Source organism: Suncus etruscus, chromosome 10, assembly GCF_024139225.1.
Source record: "Suncus etruscus isolate mSunEtr1 chromosome 10, mSunEtr1.pri.cur, whole genome shotgun sequence".
Lineage (NCBI taxonomy): Eukaryota > Metazoa > Chordata > Mammalia > Eulipotyphla > Soricidae > Suncus > Suncus etruscus.
In genome coordinates, this window is record NC_064857.1 from 102,485,431 (window position 1) to 102,506,420 (window position 20,990).

The window sequence follows — 20,990 nt, forward strand, 5'->3', positions numbered from 1 at the left end:
AGTTTTTTGAGTTTCCAGAAGTCCATTAAGGACCATAAGATGAATACTCAGAAAATGTTCCCCAGACGTACAACCACCTAATTTTTGAAAAAGGAGCAGGAAATCCTAAATGGAGCAGGGAAAGCCTCTTCAACAAGTGGTGTTGGCACAATTGGATAGCCACTTGCAAAAAATTGAACTTAGACCCCCAGCTAACATCATGTATGAAGGTAAAATCTAAATGGATTAAAGACCTCGATATCAGCCCCAAAACCATAAGATATATAGAACAGCACATAGGCAAAACACTCCAGGACATTACAGGCATCTTCAAGGAGGAAACTGCACTCCCCAAGCAAGTGAAAGCAGAGATTAACAGATGGGACTATATTAAGCTGAGAAGCTTCTGAATCTCAAAGAAAATAGTGCCCAGGATACAAGAGCCACCCACTGAGTGGGAGAAACTATTCACCCAATACCCATCAGATAAGGGGCTAATCTCCAAAATATACAAGGCACTGACAGAACTTTACAAGAAAAAAACATCTAACCCCATCAAAAAATGGGGAGAAGAAATGAACAGACACTTTGACAAAGAAGAAATACACATGGCCAAAAGACACATGAAAAAATGTTCCACATCACTAATCATCAGGGAGATGCAAATCAAAACAACGATGAGATACCACCTCACACCCCAGAGAATGGCACACATCACAAAGAATGAGAATAAACAGTGTTGGCGGGGATGTGAAGAGAAAGGAACTCTTATCCACTGCTGGTGGGAATGCCGCCTAGTTCAACCTTTATGGAAAGCGATATGGAGATTCCTCCAAAAACTGGAAATCGAGCTCCCATATGATCCAGCTATACCACTCCTAGGAATATACCCTAGGAACACAAAAATACAATACAAAAACCCCTTCCTTACACCTATATTCATTGCAGCACTATTTACCATAGCAAGACTCTGGAAACAACCAAGATGCCCTTCAACAGACGAATGGCTAAAGAAACTGTGGTACATATACACAATGGAATATTATGCAGCTGTCAGGAGAGATGAAGTCATGAAATTTTCCTATACATGGATGTACACGGAATCTATTATGCTGAGTGAAATAAGTCAGAGAGAGAGAGAAAAACGCAGAATGGTCTCACTCATCTATGGGTTTTAAGAAAAATGAAAGACACCCTTGTAATAATAATTTTCAGACACAAAAGAGAAAAGAGCTGGAAGTTCCAGCTCACCTCAGGAAGCTCACCACAAAGAGTGATGAGTTTAGTTAGGGAAATAACTACATTTTGAACTGTCCTAATAATGAGAATATATGAGGAAAATGGAGAGCCTGTCTAGAGTACAGGCGGGGGTCGGGTGGGGCGAAGGGAGACTTGGGACATTGGTGATGGGAATGTTGCACTGGTGATGGGTGGTGTTCTTTACATGACTGAAACCCAAACACAATCATGTATGTAATTAAGGTGTTTAAATAAATTAAAAAAAAGAAAAAAAAGATATATTCCACATTTGCTACAATAAGTTTACTACTGGAAAAAAATAATTCCATGTCCCATGGAGTACAAACATTTGTATTATTTTCTAAGACAAATTAACAATGAGTCGTACATAAATAAAACTCTGAGGGTACTAATGTTTTAAGCCAACATAGATTGTTCTAATTCCATTGCATATACATTGAGGCTCACCACCACTAACAGACAAGCCAAAGATAATCATTGCCCTGTGGGCATTGCCAGCTGTAGCAATGAATATGTTGCCTGTTTCAGTAGCCGCCCCTCTGGGTCTGCAGTCCGATTGACTGCATACTTTGTTCTTTTTTTATGAAAGCCTGGCTTATCTGTAACACTAAACTGTTCTCTTCTTCTAACCATCTATTTAGAAGGAAATCATTAAGAAAATGCCCTCCTTTATTGGAATTCACATTGGTAGGTTGAGGCTATGCAAAGGCCAGGAACAAATGTTAGAAGAAGAAGAAGAAGAAGAAGAAGAAGAAGAAGAAGAAGAAGAAGAAGAAGAAGAAGAAGAAGAAGAAGAAGAAGAAGAAGAAGAAGAAGAAGAAGAAGAAGAAGAAGAAGAAGAAGAAGAAGAAGAAGAAGAAGAAGAAGAAGAAGAAGAAGAAGAAGAAGAAGAAGAAGAAGAAGAAGAAGAAGAAAGGGCTCGAGAGATAGTACAGCAGGTAAGGCACTTGCTTAGTATGTGGCTGACCCAGATTCAATTTCTGGCATACATATTTGTGGTCTCCTGAGCACCTCCAAGAGTGATTCATGAGCACAGAGTCAGAAGTAAACCAGAAACACTACCAGGTGGTCCAAATCCCCACCAAAATAAAAATAAAGCTCAGGATAATATCTAATGAATGGTTGTATTCTACTTTAATAATCAAGTGGAAGTTTGGGGTCTTTAAGCAAAAGGAGATTTTCACCCTACTGTCACTTAAGATTTTTTTTTGCTTATTGGGAGAAGAAATAAAAAGACATTTTCTCAAAGAAGAAATACAGATGACCAAAGGCACATGAAAAAATGCTCCACATCACTAATCATCAGGGAGATGCAAATCAAAACAATGAAGTACCATCTCATACCACAGAGATTGGCACACATCACAAAGAACAAGAACAACCAATACTGGCATAGATGCAGAGAGAAAGGAACTTTGATTCACCTCTGCTGGAAATGCTGTCTAGTCCAACCTTTCTACAAAACAATATAAAGATTCCTCAAAAAAAATGGATATTGAGCTCTCATTTGATCCAGCAATATACCACTACTAGGGATATAGCCTAGACCACAAAACACAATACAAAAATGCCCTCTGCATTCCTATGTTCATGGTAGCGCTATTTACAATAGGCAGAATTTGGAAATGACCCAGATGCCCAACAAGAGATGAATGGCTAAAGAAACTGTGGTACATCTACACAATAGAATACTATGCATCTGTTAGAACAAATGAAGTTATGAAATTTACCTATACATAGATGAACATGGAGACTATTATACTGAGTGAAATGAGTCAGAGGAAGAGGGATAGAAATAGAATAGTCTGACTCATCTTGGGATACAACAAAAATAACACAAAAAATACAAAATACAAAATAATACAAAAAAAAGACAGAATGGTAATAATGTCCAGAGACAGTAGAGATGAGGGCCAAGAGGACCATCCCATAATATGAAGCTTACCACAAAGAGCGGTGAGCACAGTTAGAGCATGAACCGCACTGACAACATGACAATCATATTGAGAAAGAGAGAATTAGAATGCCTGTTCTGAAGACAGGCAGGAGGTGGAGGAGGAAAATGGATAACATTGGTGGTGGGAAAGTTACATTGGTGAAGGATGATGTATGTTTGATGACTGAAACCAAACAATGAACATTTCCTTGACCATGGTGCTTAGATAAAGAAATTATTATAGATTTTTTTCAAAACAGATTTTTTTTTGCTTGTCTGTCTTTTGGTTTGTGGAAATACCCAGTTGTACTCTTTGCTTACTGCTGACTCTGCATTCTGAGACAGTTCCTAGTGGGACTTGGGGGTCATTTGCACTGCTGTACTATTTCTGGCCTTTTTAAGAAATGTAAAAATAACTGTATTTTTGATAAATTTACTCAAAGATAATAATATATGTAGGACCTATATTCTAATAGAAATAATATATGTAGGAACTTTTTCATGTAATTGTTTTTTTGCTTAAAACCACCACTTTATGGGCCAAAAAGATAACAGAACAGTAGGGTGTTTACCTTGCACGCAGCTGACCCAGGATGAACCTAGGTTCGATTCCTGGCATCCCATATGGTGTGTCCCCCACCCCCCAGCCTGCCAGAAGTAATTTCTGTGCGCAGAGCCAGGAGTAATCCTGAGTGCTGCTGGGTATCACACACACACACACACACACACACAAACACACACAAACACACAAACACACACACAAACCACCACTTTACATACGTAATGTTATAGCATATTTTACATGTTATAGTTCACATTTTACATGTAAATGCTATTTTTTTTTGCTTAATAAACCTGTAAATAATGAATTTCTATGCATTAAGGACCAATTTGCCAGACAATTCCAAATATAAAAATACTTTATAGAACAGACAATTTGTCTGATTTGGGGAAATACCTGGTGTATGCACAGCTTTGTGCTTGGGGCTTCTCTTTGCAGTGTTCAGGGGACTATGTGTAGTGCCAGGGATTGAACCTGTATCATTTGCATCCAATGCAAGAGCCTTTTTCCTGGTGCTCTTTTCAGCCTCTGTTATTGCTATATTCTCAGACTGTGCATGAATTGGGAGATCACTACAGCAGTGACCAGAAGATAAAACAATTGGAGAACTCAGTAAAGATGACAATTAGCAGGTGCTTGTGAAGATCTTAGGCAAGCAAACACTAGAGGCCACCAAATTTCCACAACAAACACAAATCAAGGATAGTAGAAATGCTGAACTCATATAGTCAACCCCTTTATTTCCAAGCGACTCAATAAATTCTACAGATTTATAAGAGGTTGATGGGCTCTACATGCTGTTGACCTTAGACTACTTGCAACAGGGACTGTGTAATAGGGAACATTGAAACAGAGACAGTTCTGGTATATTGGTAAACACAATCAAATGATGGTGCATTTGATAAAAAAAAGTTCCTGGATGGTAATGAAAGCTGTATTCTGAACAAGCTGAAGGGGCACCATTTTAACACAGACAGTTGTCTCTTACCTAGGACAGATAATGGAAATAAAGTCCAGTTCAAATAAAAGTAGTATAGTGAATAATTTCTTGACTGAAATTCTTTTTTTTTTTTGGTTTTGGGGCCACACCCGGGGTTACTCCTGGCTATGTGCTCAGAAATTGCTCTTGGCTTGGGGGAATATATGGGATGTTGGGGGATGCAACCACAGCCTATCCTAGGTTAACACATGCAGGCAGACACCCTACTACTTGTGCTACTGCTCCAGCTCCTTCACTGAAATTCTTGTTAGAAATAAGCATCCTGACACCAGGCTTCCATTTTTTTAGATTCATTTTAAAGATGGGGTGACTATTGGCTGCCCTTTTTTGGTGCAATCCAAGCATTAACCTTGCTCCTACTGGGATGTTGAGAAGTTGATTATTGGTGGTGGTGGTCCTCTCTACCATGAGCTCCTTTACCCTGCAGTTCCCTGTAACACATGCCCAGACTAAAAGATCACAGCCTGGCAGGATGGAGGAGAAAGAGCTGGAGAGAGAAAGAAATGAGAAAGAAATACACAGGACCACTTTCCCTGTCACTTGCTCTTGGGATCTTACCTCATTGAGAGAGTTCTGGGGTTCCTTTTCTTCCACCTATTTTCCTTTGGTACTTCCAATAACAAACCAGAACATCTTGACCAGACAACATGCCTCAAAACAGGGAGCCTTTATCATTCATTATATCAAAGTGACAGCCTAACACTATGGCTTAAAGCATAAGTGAAAAAAAAAAAGAGCCACATGAATAAAATGATAGGGATAATGCAGTTTGGAAACAAGCCGTTGATTTCATTTATCCCTTCTTTCATTGGGGTTAATATTGTAATGGGAGCAGTAAGAGAAAATTGGCTTACATAAGGGCCATTATCTTCCCTGTTCTGCAATGCTTCTTTTCTCAAGAAATGATGAGAAGTGGCATATGCCAGAGAAAATTTCATTTTAAGGCAGGATCAGGAGACTTAATTAGAAGGAGAAGAAAAAAAAAACTTCTAAATAAAAGTAATCAATCAGTGAAGGTGTTTTATATATATACACTATTCTAAGAGTAAAAATCAGCAGGAGTAAAATTACAGATAAAGTTACCTTTGCTCTGGGTAATATTAAAGAGTTTCTAAAAAAGAAAGTGAAGTAACTCACTTACCTTGTAATTATTCATTATTTCAGTTAACCATGGCTTAACTGACTGTACGGTATCATCTCGCAAGTACTTTTCCACTTCAGTTCCATCACTAAAGGTGCGATTCCCCACATGAATGGCTTGCCTCACTCGTGGGAGGGCCAAAAATTTCCCATAGTAATATTGGTCCTCAGGTTCCTGTCAGAAGGAACATCAGAAAGTTATTGGAGGCATGATTCAGAGGCTGGCAAAGTTCTACATTTTCTCACTACACTTATTTAGAGATATGAGCCAATATGGATAGAGTTGGATTCTCTGGTAGTTTGTACATCACAATAAAAAAAATGTTCATTATTATTAACTGATTTGACTATTCCTTTGAACTTGTCATCACCCCGAAATTTTACTTTGATTATTTTAGAGTGATTTCAGTTTTATTAACTCAAAGATGGTGGAACTAATATTCTCAAAGTCAATATCTGATTTGCACATCCTAGATGGATTTACCTTTTGGGAAACTAATCTATTGCAACCTCTAACTCCAATTAGCAGTGCAATTCAAGGCTAAGGTAGAAAAAGCAGAAATGAGAAGATCACAATCAATTTGCTTCTTAAAAAGATCAAATGTACCATGGGAGTGAAGATATGGTTTGGTTGATTAAAAATGAGGATTTATTTTCCATGTTATGCTGATTTTAAAACCCATATGATTTGCTGACTAACTTACTAAGTATAAAAACAGATGATATTCTGAAGAATGTATTACAAAAGAAAAACTGACTATGAGTCTTTCTTTTAAGAAACCCTGTGAGTCTGTAACAATCAATTTACTCAAAGCAAAAGGAATATAATTTGTAAAAAAAAAAAAACAGTTTAAAGACTCAAGATTTTTATCTGAAATGTCTTGTGCATCATGATCAATTTCTACTGTGTTTACATCATTTCTTGTAAAAAATAAATAAAATGTTATTGTAATCACAAATTTTGTTTCTCTTGCACCTATCACATATTTTTCTCTTGCTAGCAAAACCACAAAGTTGGTAAATTTCATTGAAATTAGTTGTGCATTTTGGTTTCCTTTGTTTTATTTAACTAGAGGTACATAAAAGATATAAAGTTGGCTATATTGTGAACACAAACAAACAAATAAAATAACAAAAACCAAAACAATCCTATTTAAAATAATCTGAAGGCTTGAAGTGAAGGCCACATGAAATGAACAAAACAAGTTAAGAGTATGACAAAGCAAATATATTTATACAGGCTTTGTCCCTTTTAATTATCCAAGCTGTCCTAAGTAGACAACAAATAACATATGGATATTTTCTTCTTCTTTTTTTTTTTTTGTTTTTTTTTTTGGGCCACACCCGTTTGATGCTCAGGGGTTACTCCTGGCTAAGTGCTCAGAAATTGCCCCTGGCTTGGAGGGACCATATGGGACATCGGGGGATCGAATCACGGTCCTTCCTTGGCTAGCGCTTGCAAGGCAGACACCTTATCTCTAGCGCCACCTCACCGGCCCCACATATGGATATTTTCAAGACACTCACTACAAGGTTGTAACTCTTGGACTCTATCTACACTAACACCTTTACAAAAGAATCTCTGTATAACAACCTCCATTAGGAAAATCTTGGGCAAATCAGAGATTGTTTTGAGTCATCACGAATACCTTGCACTCTTGTTGCATAGATTATAATGTATTGATACACTGTTGTGAGAAAACCCTAATGATTAACAGACTAAATAAGGCAAATAGATAAATTGCTCTAGTAATAAAATCCCAAATCTGAAAAAGTTTGACTTTGCCAAAAGTATTAAGTACACATTATAATGGTTTTTAGAATGTTGTCATTACCTTGCACTGTAAGATGTTAAAATAATTAGAACATCCTGTAACATTCTCAAAGTAAGAAGGGGCAGATGTTAAGTCACCACCTAGCAGTTTATCCAGCACCTAAATCAGGTGGGGGGGAGGCAGATAGAAAGAAAAAATTAAAATGAGTAAATACTAATATTTCCATTCCAGTATTGTTTCGTTCAACATCCATTCACTGCACATCCTCTTCTGTTCCAGACGTTGGGAAATGGCAGTGAACCAGACAGACCAAAAGTCCTTTCTTGTGGAATTTATATTACAGAGTAAAACAAAGTCGTAATAAGTAAAAATATGCATTGAATCTCAAGAATAGGAAGTGCTGAGGGAAAGACACTGGGAAGAGGAAATGTGATGTGTGTAGAGGTGGAAATAGGAGCAGAGAATACTGCAGAAGAGGAAATGCTAGGGCTCACTAGGGAAGCATTTTGTAAGAAGTTGTTGTAAAAGAGAAACACCATCAATACAGTCAAGAAAGGAAAGTATGGGCCCAGAGAGATAGCACAGCAGCGTTTGCCTTGCAAGCAGCCGATCCAGGACCAAAGGTGGTTGGTTCAAATCCCGGTGTCCCATATGTCCCCCGTGCCTGCCAGGAGCTATTTCTGAGCAGACAGCCAGGAGTAACCCCTGGGCACCGCCGGGTGTGGCCCAAAAACCAAAAAAAAAAAAAAAAAAAAAAAAGAAAGAAAGAAAAATATATTCCAGATAGCAAGCCCAAAAGTGCTTGAGCTCTAAAATGCCTTTCAATTCTTCGGTACTAAAGCTCTTCGGTAAACTAATAATGAACTAGAGAAACTACAATCTTTATTATGTTGGCTCGCAATTTTGACATTTGTATTCTCTTGGGCTTCAGAATTTCTGAGTCTTCCATTGCACTTTGGAACAATTGGTGATTTATTTCCCTAAGAAACAGTTAGTCTATTTTCCTTTAGGGAATAAAAAAGATATTTCTGTTTTAATTCACCACTCAAAATATTGAATCAAAGATTTTAAAGACATTCTATACCTTCAAGTTTTTTGGTTTTGCTTTCCACCTTATGAATGAACCGTGACTTTTATTATCTTTGAATAAACAGAACACATGAGTTTTTTTAAACAGTTTCACTAATTCTATGGGAGCCTAGTCTGATCCTTCATGTACCATAGACATCTTTATGCTTTTTTTTAATCATTGTGGACCAACAAAATGGTCTTTTAATCTTGACACTTATTAATGTCCACATGCTTCTTTAATGACATACCCAATGTTTTACTTGCACATTGATTTAAACCACCTATTCATATTAATTCTGAATTCTCAATATTTATCCCCTTAAATCCTCTGTGTATCACAGTAGACAATCTAAAACCATGTCTGACAGCCTTGTCATGGAAAGTGAAGCATGATCTTATATGACATGGCAAGATCCCTCTTTGTGGTCCTAATATTTACAGCAGAAGAAATTCTGAATCGACATTAACCAGTAAAATGGGGTGTCCTCACACAGAAAGTGTAGGCTGTTTGTACTGGATGTGTGGTAGCTGATTGGGGATTTCTCTCACTTCAGGTTGTACAACACTCATCAGAATTCACAGTGAGAGGAGAATGCCTAGATGAGGGGTGGGGGTTAATCTAACATTCTCTCTGTAAAATAGAGCCTACTTTATACTAGTTCTACTTTTCTATAAGTTTCTATCTTGTATTGAAATCTGAAGGGCTGGTCTCAGCCTTAAGAATAATGCCCAAGGAGGTCAATGCTTTTCCTTTCCATGTCCCCCATATTTTGATGGGCCTATGCAAACAATAATTGCCACTCTAAAACTGTTTTTATTGTGCTCCTTTGACTCTAAACCTTAAAAAAAAGCCCACTTAAACATTTCAGGTTAACTTAAACTAATATGCATGTGCATGGAAATGTAAAAAACTACTATGCCTTCAAGTTTAAGGAGTTACATAAATTTTATGGCTTTAGATTGCTTGGTGTACCACTAAGAAATGTTATAATGTACTACAATCTGGGGATTTGAAGGACAAAGTAATTGTACATGGGTTCTGTTTTATGTTTCTTAATGTCCTTTGACTGTAAGTTCAAAATTAAGGTGGCAGCAGGAGGATTTCTTCTGAGAACTCTGTTTTTGGGTGAGTGTCCTTCCACTGTAACTTTACCTTGTCCTCTTTCTTTGCATCATTGTTCACATAAAAAAAAAAAGAAAAAATATTGAAAGCAAAAAAAAAAAAAGAAGAATGCTTAAGGAAGTTAATAGTAAAGGAGGGAAGGGGCTTGACTTGTATGCAACCACCCCTAGTTCTATCCCTGATTCTGAATAAGATACTCAAAGCACTCCTAAGTACAGACCCAGAAACCCCTTACCTCCCAAAAAGAGCAATAATGCTATTAGGTGAACAATGAGAAGCTGTGCTTTTAATAACAAAAAGTTTAAGGTCCTGGGGTCAGAGAGAAGCACAGTGATTAGGGCATTTGACTTGCATGGAGCTGACATGAGTTTTATCCAGCACCCCACATGGTTTCCCAAGTCCAGGAGTAAGCTCAGAGCACAGCTGAGTGTGATTTTAATTAAAAAAAATAAGACAAAATAACCACAGATTAAAGTTCAAAACTCCAGTTCTTGACCCAGGCAATATTGTCAAATATGATGACTGTGAAAATGTCCCTTCTCCAACCATCTCAACACCATCCAATGGAAGGAGCTCCCTGCTTTTTGTCTATGTTGGCCAAAATCCATCTTCCTGTATTATAGTGCTGAGTTAATTCTTACAGTTTAAATAATAACAGAAAATGAGGAGGTGGGAAAAAGATAACCATATTATTCAAATCTCCAATTTGATTTTAGGGGGAAGCCATGCAACAATATTTACAAATAACAATTGCTCTTGGTTAAAAAAAAAAGTTTCAGATATCTTTGTTACTGACACACAAGAGCACCTGACTTTTGTTACATACTCTAGTTACTTCTGCAGCCAAAAGTGTGTGGACTTTACACTTCTGGAGGGCTTAGAGCAGATGTCCAAGCACGTGCAGCCACTTTTTAGGCTGCCTTTCTTCTGGTTACCCTGTGATATGGAAAGCCTGGAGGGCCTACACAGTCTTTAAAGTAAATCAGTTAATAAAAGACACAGTTAGATAAATACAGCAATGGGACGCTCAGGCTTAAAGTACAACCACAGTAAATGAAAAGAAAACCCAGACAGTTCTTTTCTTCATTACCAGCATAGTCATCTTGCCTCCTGATCTTGGACAACACGGCAGATAAACCTCTATATGCAGCAATAGCAAAGCCTAAGCGTCAGGGAACTTCTAGGACCCACCTCAGCTGGTTCTCATTGCTCCAGGGCCCAGAACTTACTTCAAAGGCTTGAGGCCACATCTTCTCCTTGATGAATTTTATGCACATATCAGACTGCTTCTGGAAGTGCTTTTTCTGTTTCTCATCCAACAAGCCAACATGGTACAAGAATTCCGCATAGCCATCTATGATCTGAGAGAAAAAGAGACATACAAATGCTACAGGGGGAGAAAGAAGTTAGGGACACCCATTTATTTGGAGAAATCACCTTTTATCATTTTTCACACCAGTGTTGAAATTTTCAAAGCATGACAATTACACATACAGACCACTTAATACACACACACAAAATAAGATACACACAGCCCAAAATAACCAGTACACACAAGCACACAAACACACGCACACACCTTATACTCAGAGCCAACTTAGGAAGACATAGTAAGCTGGCACCTTAAAACATTTGGTATAAATTATAAGACTTCAGTCATTAGAAGGTAAACTAGGTAAAAGTATTTCCCTTTATTTATTTAGGGCTCAAAGGTAAGAGAAGCCTTTTGTTTGGTCAAATGGTATATACTTTCTTTAAGGAGCAAAAGGAAAAGGAAAAGGGAAACACCTACAGATTCAGGATCAGAATATGCATCTCCAATAGCAATTCCTTTCAGGTTGATCTGCATTTTTGAGCTGGGGTTGAGGATGTGGATATAGTGAGCAATGGCTGGCACGTACTTTCCTGCATAAGACTGAGAAGGGTAAATGTCAAATTTCAACCAGCTTAGAATAATTTATTGAATTACATGTTTAGGTTAATTAAGATAAAAAATAAATAGCATTTCCACGAGGTAGACAATATAATTCTTTTTTTTCTCCTGTTTTTTTTTTTTTTTCCTTTGTGTTTGGGCCACGTGGCTGTGCACAGGAGTAACTTCTTCTTTTTTTTTTTTTTTTTTTGTGGTTTTTGGGTCACACCCGGCAGTGCTCAGGGGTTACTCCTGGCTCCATGCTCAGAAATTGCTCCTGGCAGGCACAGGGCACCATATGGGACGCTGGGATTCGAACCGATGACCTCTTGCATGAAAGGCAAACGCTTTACCTCCATGCTATCTCTCCAGCCCCAGGAGTAACTTCTGCCTCTGCACTCAGGAATCATTCTTGGAGGGCTTAGGGGGCCATATGGGACACTGGGGACCAAACCTGGATCAGTAGCATGCAAGTAGCAATAGCCCCTGAATTATTGCTTTGTCCTCTGACCAGATCGTTTTTTACCTCACACTATAAATTCTACAGTGGTAAAGGCACTCTCTCTCTCACTCCTTCAGGTGTCCATCATAGTGACAGAGATTGGGTGCATAAAAAATAAGTAAATATTCTGATTTTCTTGCATAGTAAAATATTATGATCCAGTGAACATAATTATACCACTTAGAATTTCTCTTACCATAAATTCATTACAAACTTACTTTAAAAAATAAAGTAACTCCAGGGATTGGAGACAAAATACAGTGACTAATGAACTAGTTTTGAATGCAGTTGACCAGAATGAGATCCCTGGGTGCAGAATTAGGAGTAAGCCCTTAGCACTGTGAGGTGCAGTACCAAAACAAAAGTGAATAAATGAGACACTCTAAGTCCAAAGTAAAGATTTATGTTTAATGATACAAAACTTGAAAATAATATGTATTAAAATGGACAAAAATAATACTTAGCATCCATTGAAATTATCACTTGAAATAGTTTCCTTTATTTTCTAGCACAAGGTTTTATTTTCCAAATTCCTGGTATTTTATAGCTACCCATCTCTATAACATAACATATTCATTTCTAGACTATGCCAAAAATATTGGTTTAATTGATTTTTATTTGTTCATCAAAAATATGCCCTCTTGACCTCTTCTCTTGTATGACTAATATTAACCTTATTTTCTGAATAAAATTCCCCACTCTGGTGCATGTCTATACCCTCCTTTCAATAAACAGGAACTCTGTTCTTCAAACTGTTCAGGTCAAAAACATTGGTGCCATTCATCATATATCTTAAACTCCACTAATGTTCATCAGCTAATTTTGTCAATGCTACAAATTCTGTCATAATTGGTTCGGAATCCTGTGTCTTCTCACACATCTATTTAATTACCTTGTATAAAGGTAAACACATCTCTCACTTGACCCATTGCCACAGTTTCTCATCTGACCTTCTGTGCTTTCTCTCACCTCCCCCAATTTATTTTTCAGATAATTGTCCCTTAAAACCTAAATGAAATAATTCCGGTCCATGGATCAAGGTTTTTAATGACCTTTTGTCCCCCAGAGAAAATAAAATGCTTTTGTAGAGGCCTGAGTACTGATGTGATATGGTTCCACCCTGATTTTTCTACTTCCCTCTGTTCCTTTTTCTCCAATCCCTCTGAGGCCCATACTCCTGTGATCCATCTATCCATGCATTCCATTTTGTATTCACAGTTCTTACCACCTGGAATGTTATCCTTGTAAAAGTCACCCCTAATTTCTTCATTCCATTTAGAGGCTTTCCATGGTACCCTATCTAAGATTTTGATATCCTTTCTTGACATTTAAAAATTTTTACTTCTTAAACAATATTCCTTTCCAATGTAAATTCCCTTCTATGCCTGAACTATTGTAATTTTCCATCCGATCTAGAGTAAACAAATCCACAAACACAGAGCATCTGTCTATCTTGTTTATTACTATGTCCCTCATGTCTGATGCACTTTATTTCTTGGTGCTCAACAGCTGTTAAGTTAATGGACTGCAATGAATCTACATGCATTTGAAACACAACACAATTTATATGTTCAAAGCACCACAGAAGCATGAACTGGAAGTCTACAGACCCTTCTCAATATCTTGAAAACTCTCCAGAAGACACATAGTGATCCCTGATAGTTCTTATTTAATCTAGGACATTGTGATCCAGAAAGGTTAAGTGAGAGAGCCAGAGTTAAATCTGATTTGACTTATACTAGATCTTAAATAGTTTCAAACTCATGATAACCATCTATCATTTATATAATGTGCATAAAATAAATTAATAAAGCCCCTCTTGAAGAATAAAAACTATGTAGGGAAAATATTGAATCTGAGAAATATATACATTTATATCTTAAGCACAGTTTAGCTTTAGTGTGATCATATATTGATTGTGTTCACAAGCCTGGAATTGTTTAGCTGCATATTTGTGCTGTCTTCTCTTGTTAGGAACATTAAGTGAACATTTATCAAACAAAATTTCTATAAAATAATACAAAAGCAAATTTCATTGAGTAATCATTTCACTGGTCAAGATTTATTATACCATCTTTGTTCTATGGCTTACTGTGCAATTCTCTGTCAAAGGCATTACACTAGTTACTTGAGAAGAAACAGAAATGAATAAAGTACAAAGCTTGCTCCTTCAGAACTTGCAGTTTCTTTTGCAAATATGTTATAAAAAAATCTGATTCAACTGTGACGGGAAAACTTCCCATTTCATGATTATTTACACAATGTGTACATTTCCCAGCACATAATCATAATGTTAAAAATATTTCTGATAAATAAATGACTTAAGTGGCTTTATTTCTAAATATTTTTCTCAATTAGATATTAGTACAAATATTTTTGTTTGTTTGTTTTTTGGGTCCACCTGGCAGCTCTCAGGAGTTACTCCTGGCTCTATGCTCAGGAATTGCTCCTGGCAGGCTGGAGACCATATGGGGTGCCGGGATTCGAACCACCGACCTTCTGCAGGCAAGGCAATGCCTTACCTCCATACTATCTCTCCGGCCCCAAGTATTTAAAAATGCATTTTAAAGTGATTCTGTGACTCAAGCTTTTCATTATATTATTTGGAAATAAAACACCACTTTTTCTACTTCTAAGACATATGAACTCTAAAATGCCATATAGGTAATGACAACAAATTTAGACCAAAACGTCCACATATTTTTGTAAAAATTAAGAAAATTTCTTTCGAGATGTAGTGTAGCAATATATATAACTATAATTTTGAAATTAACAAGTAAGACTAAATCTTGTATTAAATAACAAAGATTTGGGAAAGACTGGAGGAATGTTTTAAGTAAGAAACATATAAAGATAGGAGAGACGTATTTATAATGGAAAAGAAGAAATTCTGTCTCAGTAAAATGAATATTTGTGAATAGATCATAAAAACATTAATATAACAGAATGTGAATGTAAAGAAATGTATAAAGATTTATGAAAATACATTTTAGGGAAAGAACCTGTGTGATCAAGCTAGATAAAAATCTAATGAATTGTGATATTTTTAAATTAGGATTTCATATATACTATCCTTGTAAAAATTATAATTTCATCTTTCCTTGGCCAAAAGAACAATCATAACTACTATTATCATAATTATATGATATCACAATATTATCCTAATTAATAGTAGCCTTTATAACATCAAAATTATTTTGCCTAGAAAATAGAGACATGATGCCATGGACAATATAGTTGATAACAAACATTGGATATGGGAGTACAAATGACAGACTAGATTAGGAACAAGAAGATAGACGAGATGTCTGAGGAGCATGGGTGAGGGGCCATGAGCTCTTTGATAGAGGTAAAGGAAGGTACTTGTGTACACAAAGACATCAATGTATACACATAACTTTAATTATAATTAAAAAATTAAGGTCCCTACTTACTTTAAGTAAAGTTATTCTTAATTTAAAAAGAGCAAAGAAATCTACATTTCTTTGGATTTTTTTGGCTCTTGGTGTGGGCACAGCCTATGGTATTGATAACTTATTTCTGGCTCTGTGCTCAAGGATCAGTCCTAAGTGGATCATAGGGTGCTGGATAGTGAACCAGGGTTCAGCTGCATGCAAGGCAAATTCACTATTCACTGTGCTATTACTCTAGCTCCAAGTCCACATCTCTTTTCCTATTTTTCAAGGAATAAGATAGCTACATTTCTTTGGGATCTTTCTCCTTTGTTCCTATCATGTATATCTGGAATAGGTCTAGGCAGATAATAAGGAAGAAAAATATACTTCATTTCAGAGCCTCTACATAAACCAGGTTATTTTCCTTCAAGTTGAGCTACTTTAAGGTAAACACTATCACCCTGTATCTTAACTATGATTAGAACACAGGCCTATGAATTTTAGTCATGCCTTTCACAAATTTGATCCAGACTTGGTTGCATCTACCTCTCTTATTTCTCAAACCAAATAACGTTTCAGCCAATGGTTCTAGAACAGATTATAGGTTCTTGGTTCTTGAGGCTGAGGTCCAACTGTGGGTTTATTCCCTTGCAAAATGGACCATTTAGGGAAAACTATAATGAGATGCATAACGTCAATTATGTTCCAAACAGATTCCTCAGTGTTTGGTTCACATCTGCTAACCTAACAATGATGATGTGCACCTCATATTTTTTCTGCTCCCTAATGACTCTCACACTTCCTTGCCCTGTGTCAGTGTGACAAATCCTTCACTGCCGCTCTCATTAATCATTCCATTGGTGACTGACTCAGGCTGCCACACAGTAGGCAATTATAAGATTATTTTATGAAAAACAACCCTGAAACCTTGTCATGAAATTTCAATTATTTTTGCTCTCCTGGTTGAAACAAGTTTTCTTCCCCATTTGCAAGATCAGACTTGTTTATTTTTCCTGAATCATTTCTTTTTTTTTTTTTCAATTTAACAATGCTCTGACCATCACAAGCACTTTAAAAGACAATCAAACAAGAAATCAAGTATGTTTTATTTCATCTAGCTCTCCGTTTCCTGGACATGTTTTAAATGGAGAAGAAAATATATTTGGGGAGGATAAATTAAGGGTGGTTTCTTGATAGATTAAACATGATCTAAGGGGGCCCTTTGGATTTATAGTAGTGGTCCTGTACTTTTATGAACTCTTTCTTGTTCCTTTTGTTCTGAGTTCTGCCCTGAGCAATGAAAAGAACAACAATAAACAACTATCAGTCCTGTGGTTTCTCTGATCTCTCACTGGTGTTCTCCAATGTGGGCAGCAGCTGGCCTAGGAAGTGCCTGAAGTCTGTGAATTTACAGTCACCTTCCATGGAATCAGACCCTGTCCTCATAAAGGCTCAGGGCAGCATCAAAATGATTATAAATGAAAAGAGGAGTGCTACGAATGATCTGAACACAATATATATTTTTTAATTCAGAAGTAACTTTCAAATGAGAAAACCAGTCAGAGAAACATATTTATCTGACACAGGCTTTTTTTTTTTGATCTGCCCTTCTTTAAGCTATATTTCCCGTACTACTCTACTTCTCTTGTTGATTCATTTTTCCCTCTATGACCCTATTTTGAATTTGCTTCTGACACAGACCAGGAACATAAAAGTGTGTGTGCATATGCGTGTCTTTGCTGTAGCATAAAGAAGCAGTAAACCCCCAGGTTTCCTCCCACATCCAAAGGCATACAGCATTCATTTCTCAGTCTTTCCTTTTCCCCAGGAGACAAAAAGGTTCTCAACACCACAGTTGAATAGTGCTTTCAAATCTTGGTCTGCAATCTTTCTGAGTTCTAAAATGATGTTTGGAAGAGCCTAATGGAAATCATGTTAGGAGCATATTGTAGTTGTAAAAATAGTCTAGAGAGAATGTAATGCTGGCTAATTATCCAGATGTGTAAAAGCACAATGAAATTGGACTTAAAGAAACTTGTAATTGTGTATTCCATCTGAATCTCCCTTCATGCATGTTTCAACAGCATTCAGAGTAGACATACTGCACCCCAGCCACCCAGTTACTTTAATGGAGGAAAAAGAAGTTCGTATCTGAACATCAAACTTCAATCAGCTTCTCTGGAGGGAAAAAAATCGTGTCAGAGAATAATACTGTAATGAAAACAATCTCCTCTTACAAAATTTCACATATGGTAGCAGTTACTATTGTTTAAACTACTCTCAGTCATCTACATTTTGAACTAAAGTTTAGTTTTAAAAAATAATAGAATATAAGCTGTGAAGTTGTTTCTCTTGCTTCAAGGTATGCACACCATGGTAAAGCATCCAGAACCTTTGTCAGTGATAGTGCAAGACAGCCTTTGAAATGAATGAGGCACACTGAGATGTGCCCACCAATGCCACCCTAATGGCCCAACAATGCACAGACCTTGATTTCTCACCTCTGCCTGGTAAGTGATATATTTCAAAAAGTCAAGGCTATTGTCAGCCCTTTTCCTCACTTTGCTCCCACTTCCAATTGAATAAAGTGTCTCAGTCCACTGATTGCTGCGAAGGTAATTTTAATTTGTGACCTAATGAAAGAGTCAAACTGTGTCCCCAAGAGCTATGACCCCAAGCTCTATCATCTCTAAACTCTGTTCCCAAGTAAGTTCATGGTGGCAATTCAGAAAATATGGGGGATATATATCCTAACAAAAACTTTATATTCACCTTGAAAACCACAAAAGTGGTGAAAGGCCTAAATTTAATTAAGTAAACAACACAGCAGCCAGAAGGGCAGGATTAAGCTCCAGTGACCTAACTTCATCTAGCCTTGGGGGAGAAGCTGACTTCACTCAGCACCATTATTTTCTCCAAAGAGTGGCCTCAAAATGGCCAGTTAGGAAAATTAATGAATGAGAAAATCTTGAACTTCAGTGCTGTGGTAATCTCTACAACTTCCTAGACATTTCTAGACCATGCGTCATCTAATTTCAAGACCACAAGGCTGCAATTAAAAAAAAAATATATATATATATATATGTCTTCTAACAAGAATATGACTTTATCTAAGCATCTATTCTTCTTGAATATCAACTAAAAAAAAACTTGCAAAATCTACAGAAACAGACATACAAGAAAAAGCATTTTGATCTATATCCAACTTTCAGTCACATAAATTTAAGCAAAGGTATGTGCTGCCTTCCAAGTGATATATTATTTCATATTAAGATAATTCTTGAAAAAAAAATCCCTTCTTGACAACCAGAGGTGAAAAAAAGATGCACCCCCAATTCTACTGTTTCTCCCCTAGAACTTTATGCCAATTTTGGAGAAACAAAGTAGGAAGCCAGGTGACTCAACTAGATGAATAAAAAACCCTTTTGTTCAAAAGACTACAGTTAATTTGACTTTTAAAGAGAGATTAAGCCACAATCTACAAACTAAATCCTTTGTTTGCTCACTGTAGATAGAATTCAGAAAATGGAAGCTGCATGAAAGACTTAACTAAGCACTTCCTGTCCCCAGCCTAGACATCTCACTTAATCAGCTACCATTTGTGTCCTCAAAGCCTGGCTCCCATACTGACAAAAACTTGTCAAAACTTCTGTTTTATTCATAGTCTTTTCCATGCAACTTAAGAGTAAGTAAATTTCAGGTTTATTGACTAAAATCTGCTATTCAAAGGCCCAATTTGTAAACATTTTCATAAGACCCTGTTCATTGCATAAGGGTGGAGCATAATCCTTGATTTTTTTCTAATGTTATATCCACCAAATAGTCACAATCCATTTTGAACTTTAAGGAAAAATATTGGCCAGTGTAAATGAACATAAATGAAAATGGACGTTTGCCATGTGTTCAAAAGTTAGAGCAACTTGAATGTTATCTAGTGAAGATCAGCAAATTCAAAGCATTGAGAAATAATTGTATTTCAATGGAGTCAAGCCTTTATATCACTTGAAACTTCCATTAACTCCATAAAACTTAGTGATCAAAGTCAAGACTTTAGTATTAAAATTAAGTCTTGGCCAGAAAGAAGCTGAAGAATTTCATTTGTTTGTATAAGGCTGATGACCCTTGGAAACTCTCTACAAAATGCTCAAGGAAGACAGGTTTGACTTCCTTTTATAGAGACAGGATTGTTCTTTGGGAAAATGTGAGTCTGAGAAAGAGTGCAGTTCCAAGGAAAAGAACAGCCAGACTGCATACAGTATCTCCATACAATTCATAGCAATTCCTTGATTACGTTCTTTGGAATCTGGAGTCTAGAAACTTAGATTCCAATCATGGCTCATCAAATCTTAATCAACATATCCAACCCTCTAAACTTCAGTCATTTCACCTATAAAATGCTGCTGCTGCTGATACAGTCAGCTCTACCAGGTACATAGAATAAATAATGATATTTATAAAGATAAAACAGTTTGTAAAACAGTGGTTAGTGTCATGCACATAATCTAACCCATTCTCAATAAATATACTCAAATTAGAACTATAAATAAAATAGATAAGCTAGCTACTCCCCAGCCTCTTCTCCTAGCTACCAAGTTCAGTGATCAGAGGTTAGGCTAACAGGATAACAGTGCAGGCCTACATAACTACTACAGTGAATCTGCTGTACTTCTCAAGATGCTTGTTACCTACTTATTTCTATGTCAGTACTTGACTTTTCCTACCACAAATACCTTTTATGGCTTAAGCTCTATTTTCCATGAAATATAAGTGTGGTGAGAATAAGTATAACTTATCATATTCTTCCTAATATAGAGTGAACTGATAACAAATCAGAGTGGGAGGAGAAAGAGAGATATCCATATGGAGCTGGAGTCAGCATGGAGGAATAGAAACTGAGCTAATACAGCTCAGGAAAAGAGGGATCCATGAGAGGTGGGGACAGGATGACTATAAAATAAAGGAAAGTCTGGAGACCAGAAGTTTGGGAACCAGTAAAGAAGGTAGAGAGAAATATAATTGACAATTGATTGGTTTCATTTTGGGCCACAAACAGCAGTGCTCATGGCTTACTTCTGTGCTCATGGATCACTGCTGGCAGTATTTGGGAAACCAAATGGTGTGTAGGGGATGACAGAACTGACATTGGCTGCATGCAAGGCAAACGCCTTATCCTTGTACAATTCCAGCCCGTATTGATATTTTAATTTTGTCAGCAACAGCTTGCTGGAAGCCACTCTGTGGCATTCAGTAAACATTGTGTTTAGGATTGTAGGAAATGAATGAAACATGCATGTCCTCACCTACTTGAGCCTTGGGGTCATGATGATTTCAGTAA

The 20,990-nt window shown here is 36.8% G+C and overlaps 1 protein-coding gene across 1 annotated transcript in view; it reads right to left on the reverse strand.

Moving 5' to 3' along the window:
- CPVL (carboxypeptidase vitellogenic like) overlaps positions 1-20,990 on the reverse strand; it is a 144,001-nt gene that overhangs the window by 65,896 nt on the left and 57,115 nt on the right. Inside the window, exons 7-10 of the mRNA XM_049781885.1 lie at positions 11,639-11,761; positions 11,076-11,207; positions 7,713-7,811; positions 5,879-6,052 (exon numbers count right to left, since the gene is read on the reverse strand). Of these exons, the coding sequence (XP_049637842.1) occupies positions 5,879-6,052; positions 7,713-7,811; positions 11,076-11,207; positions 11,639-11,761 (528 nt within the window). The remainder of the gene's footprint in view (positions 1-5,878; positions 6,053-7,712; positions 7,812-11,075; positions 11,208-11,638; positions 11,762-20,990) is intronic.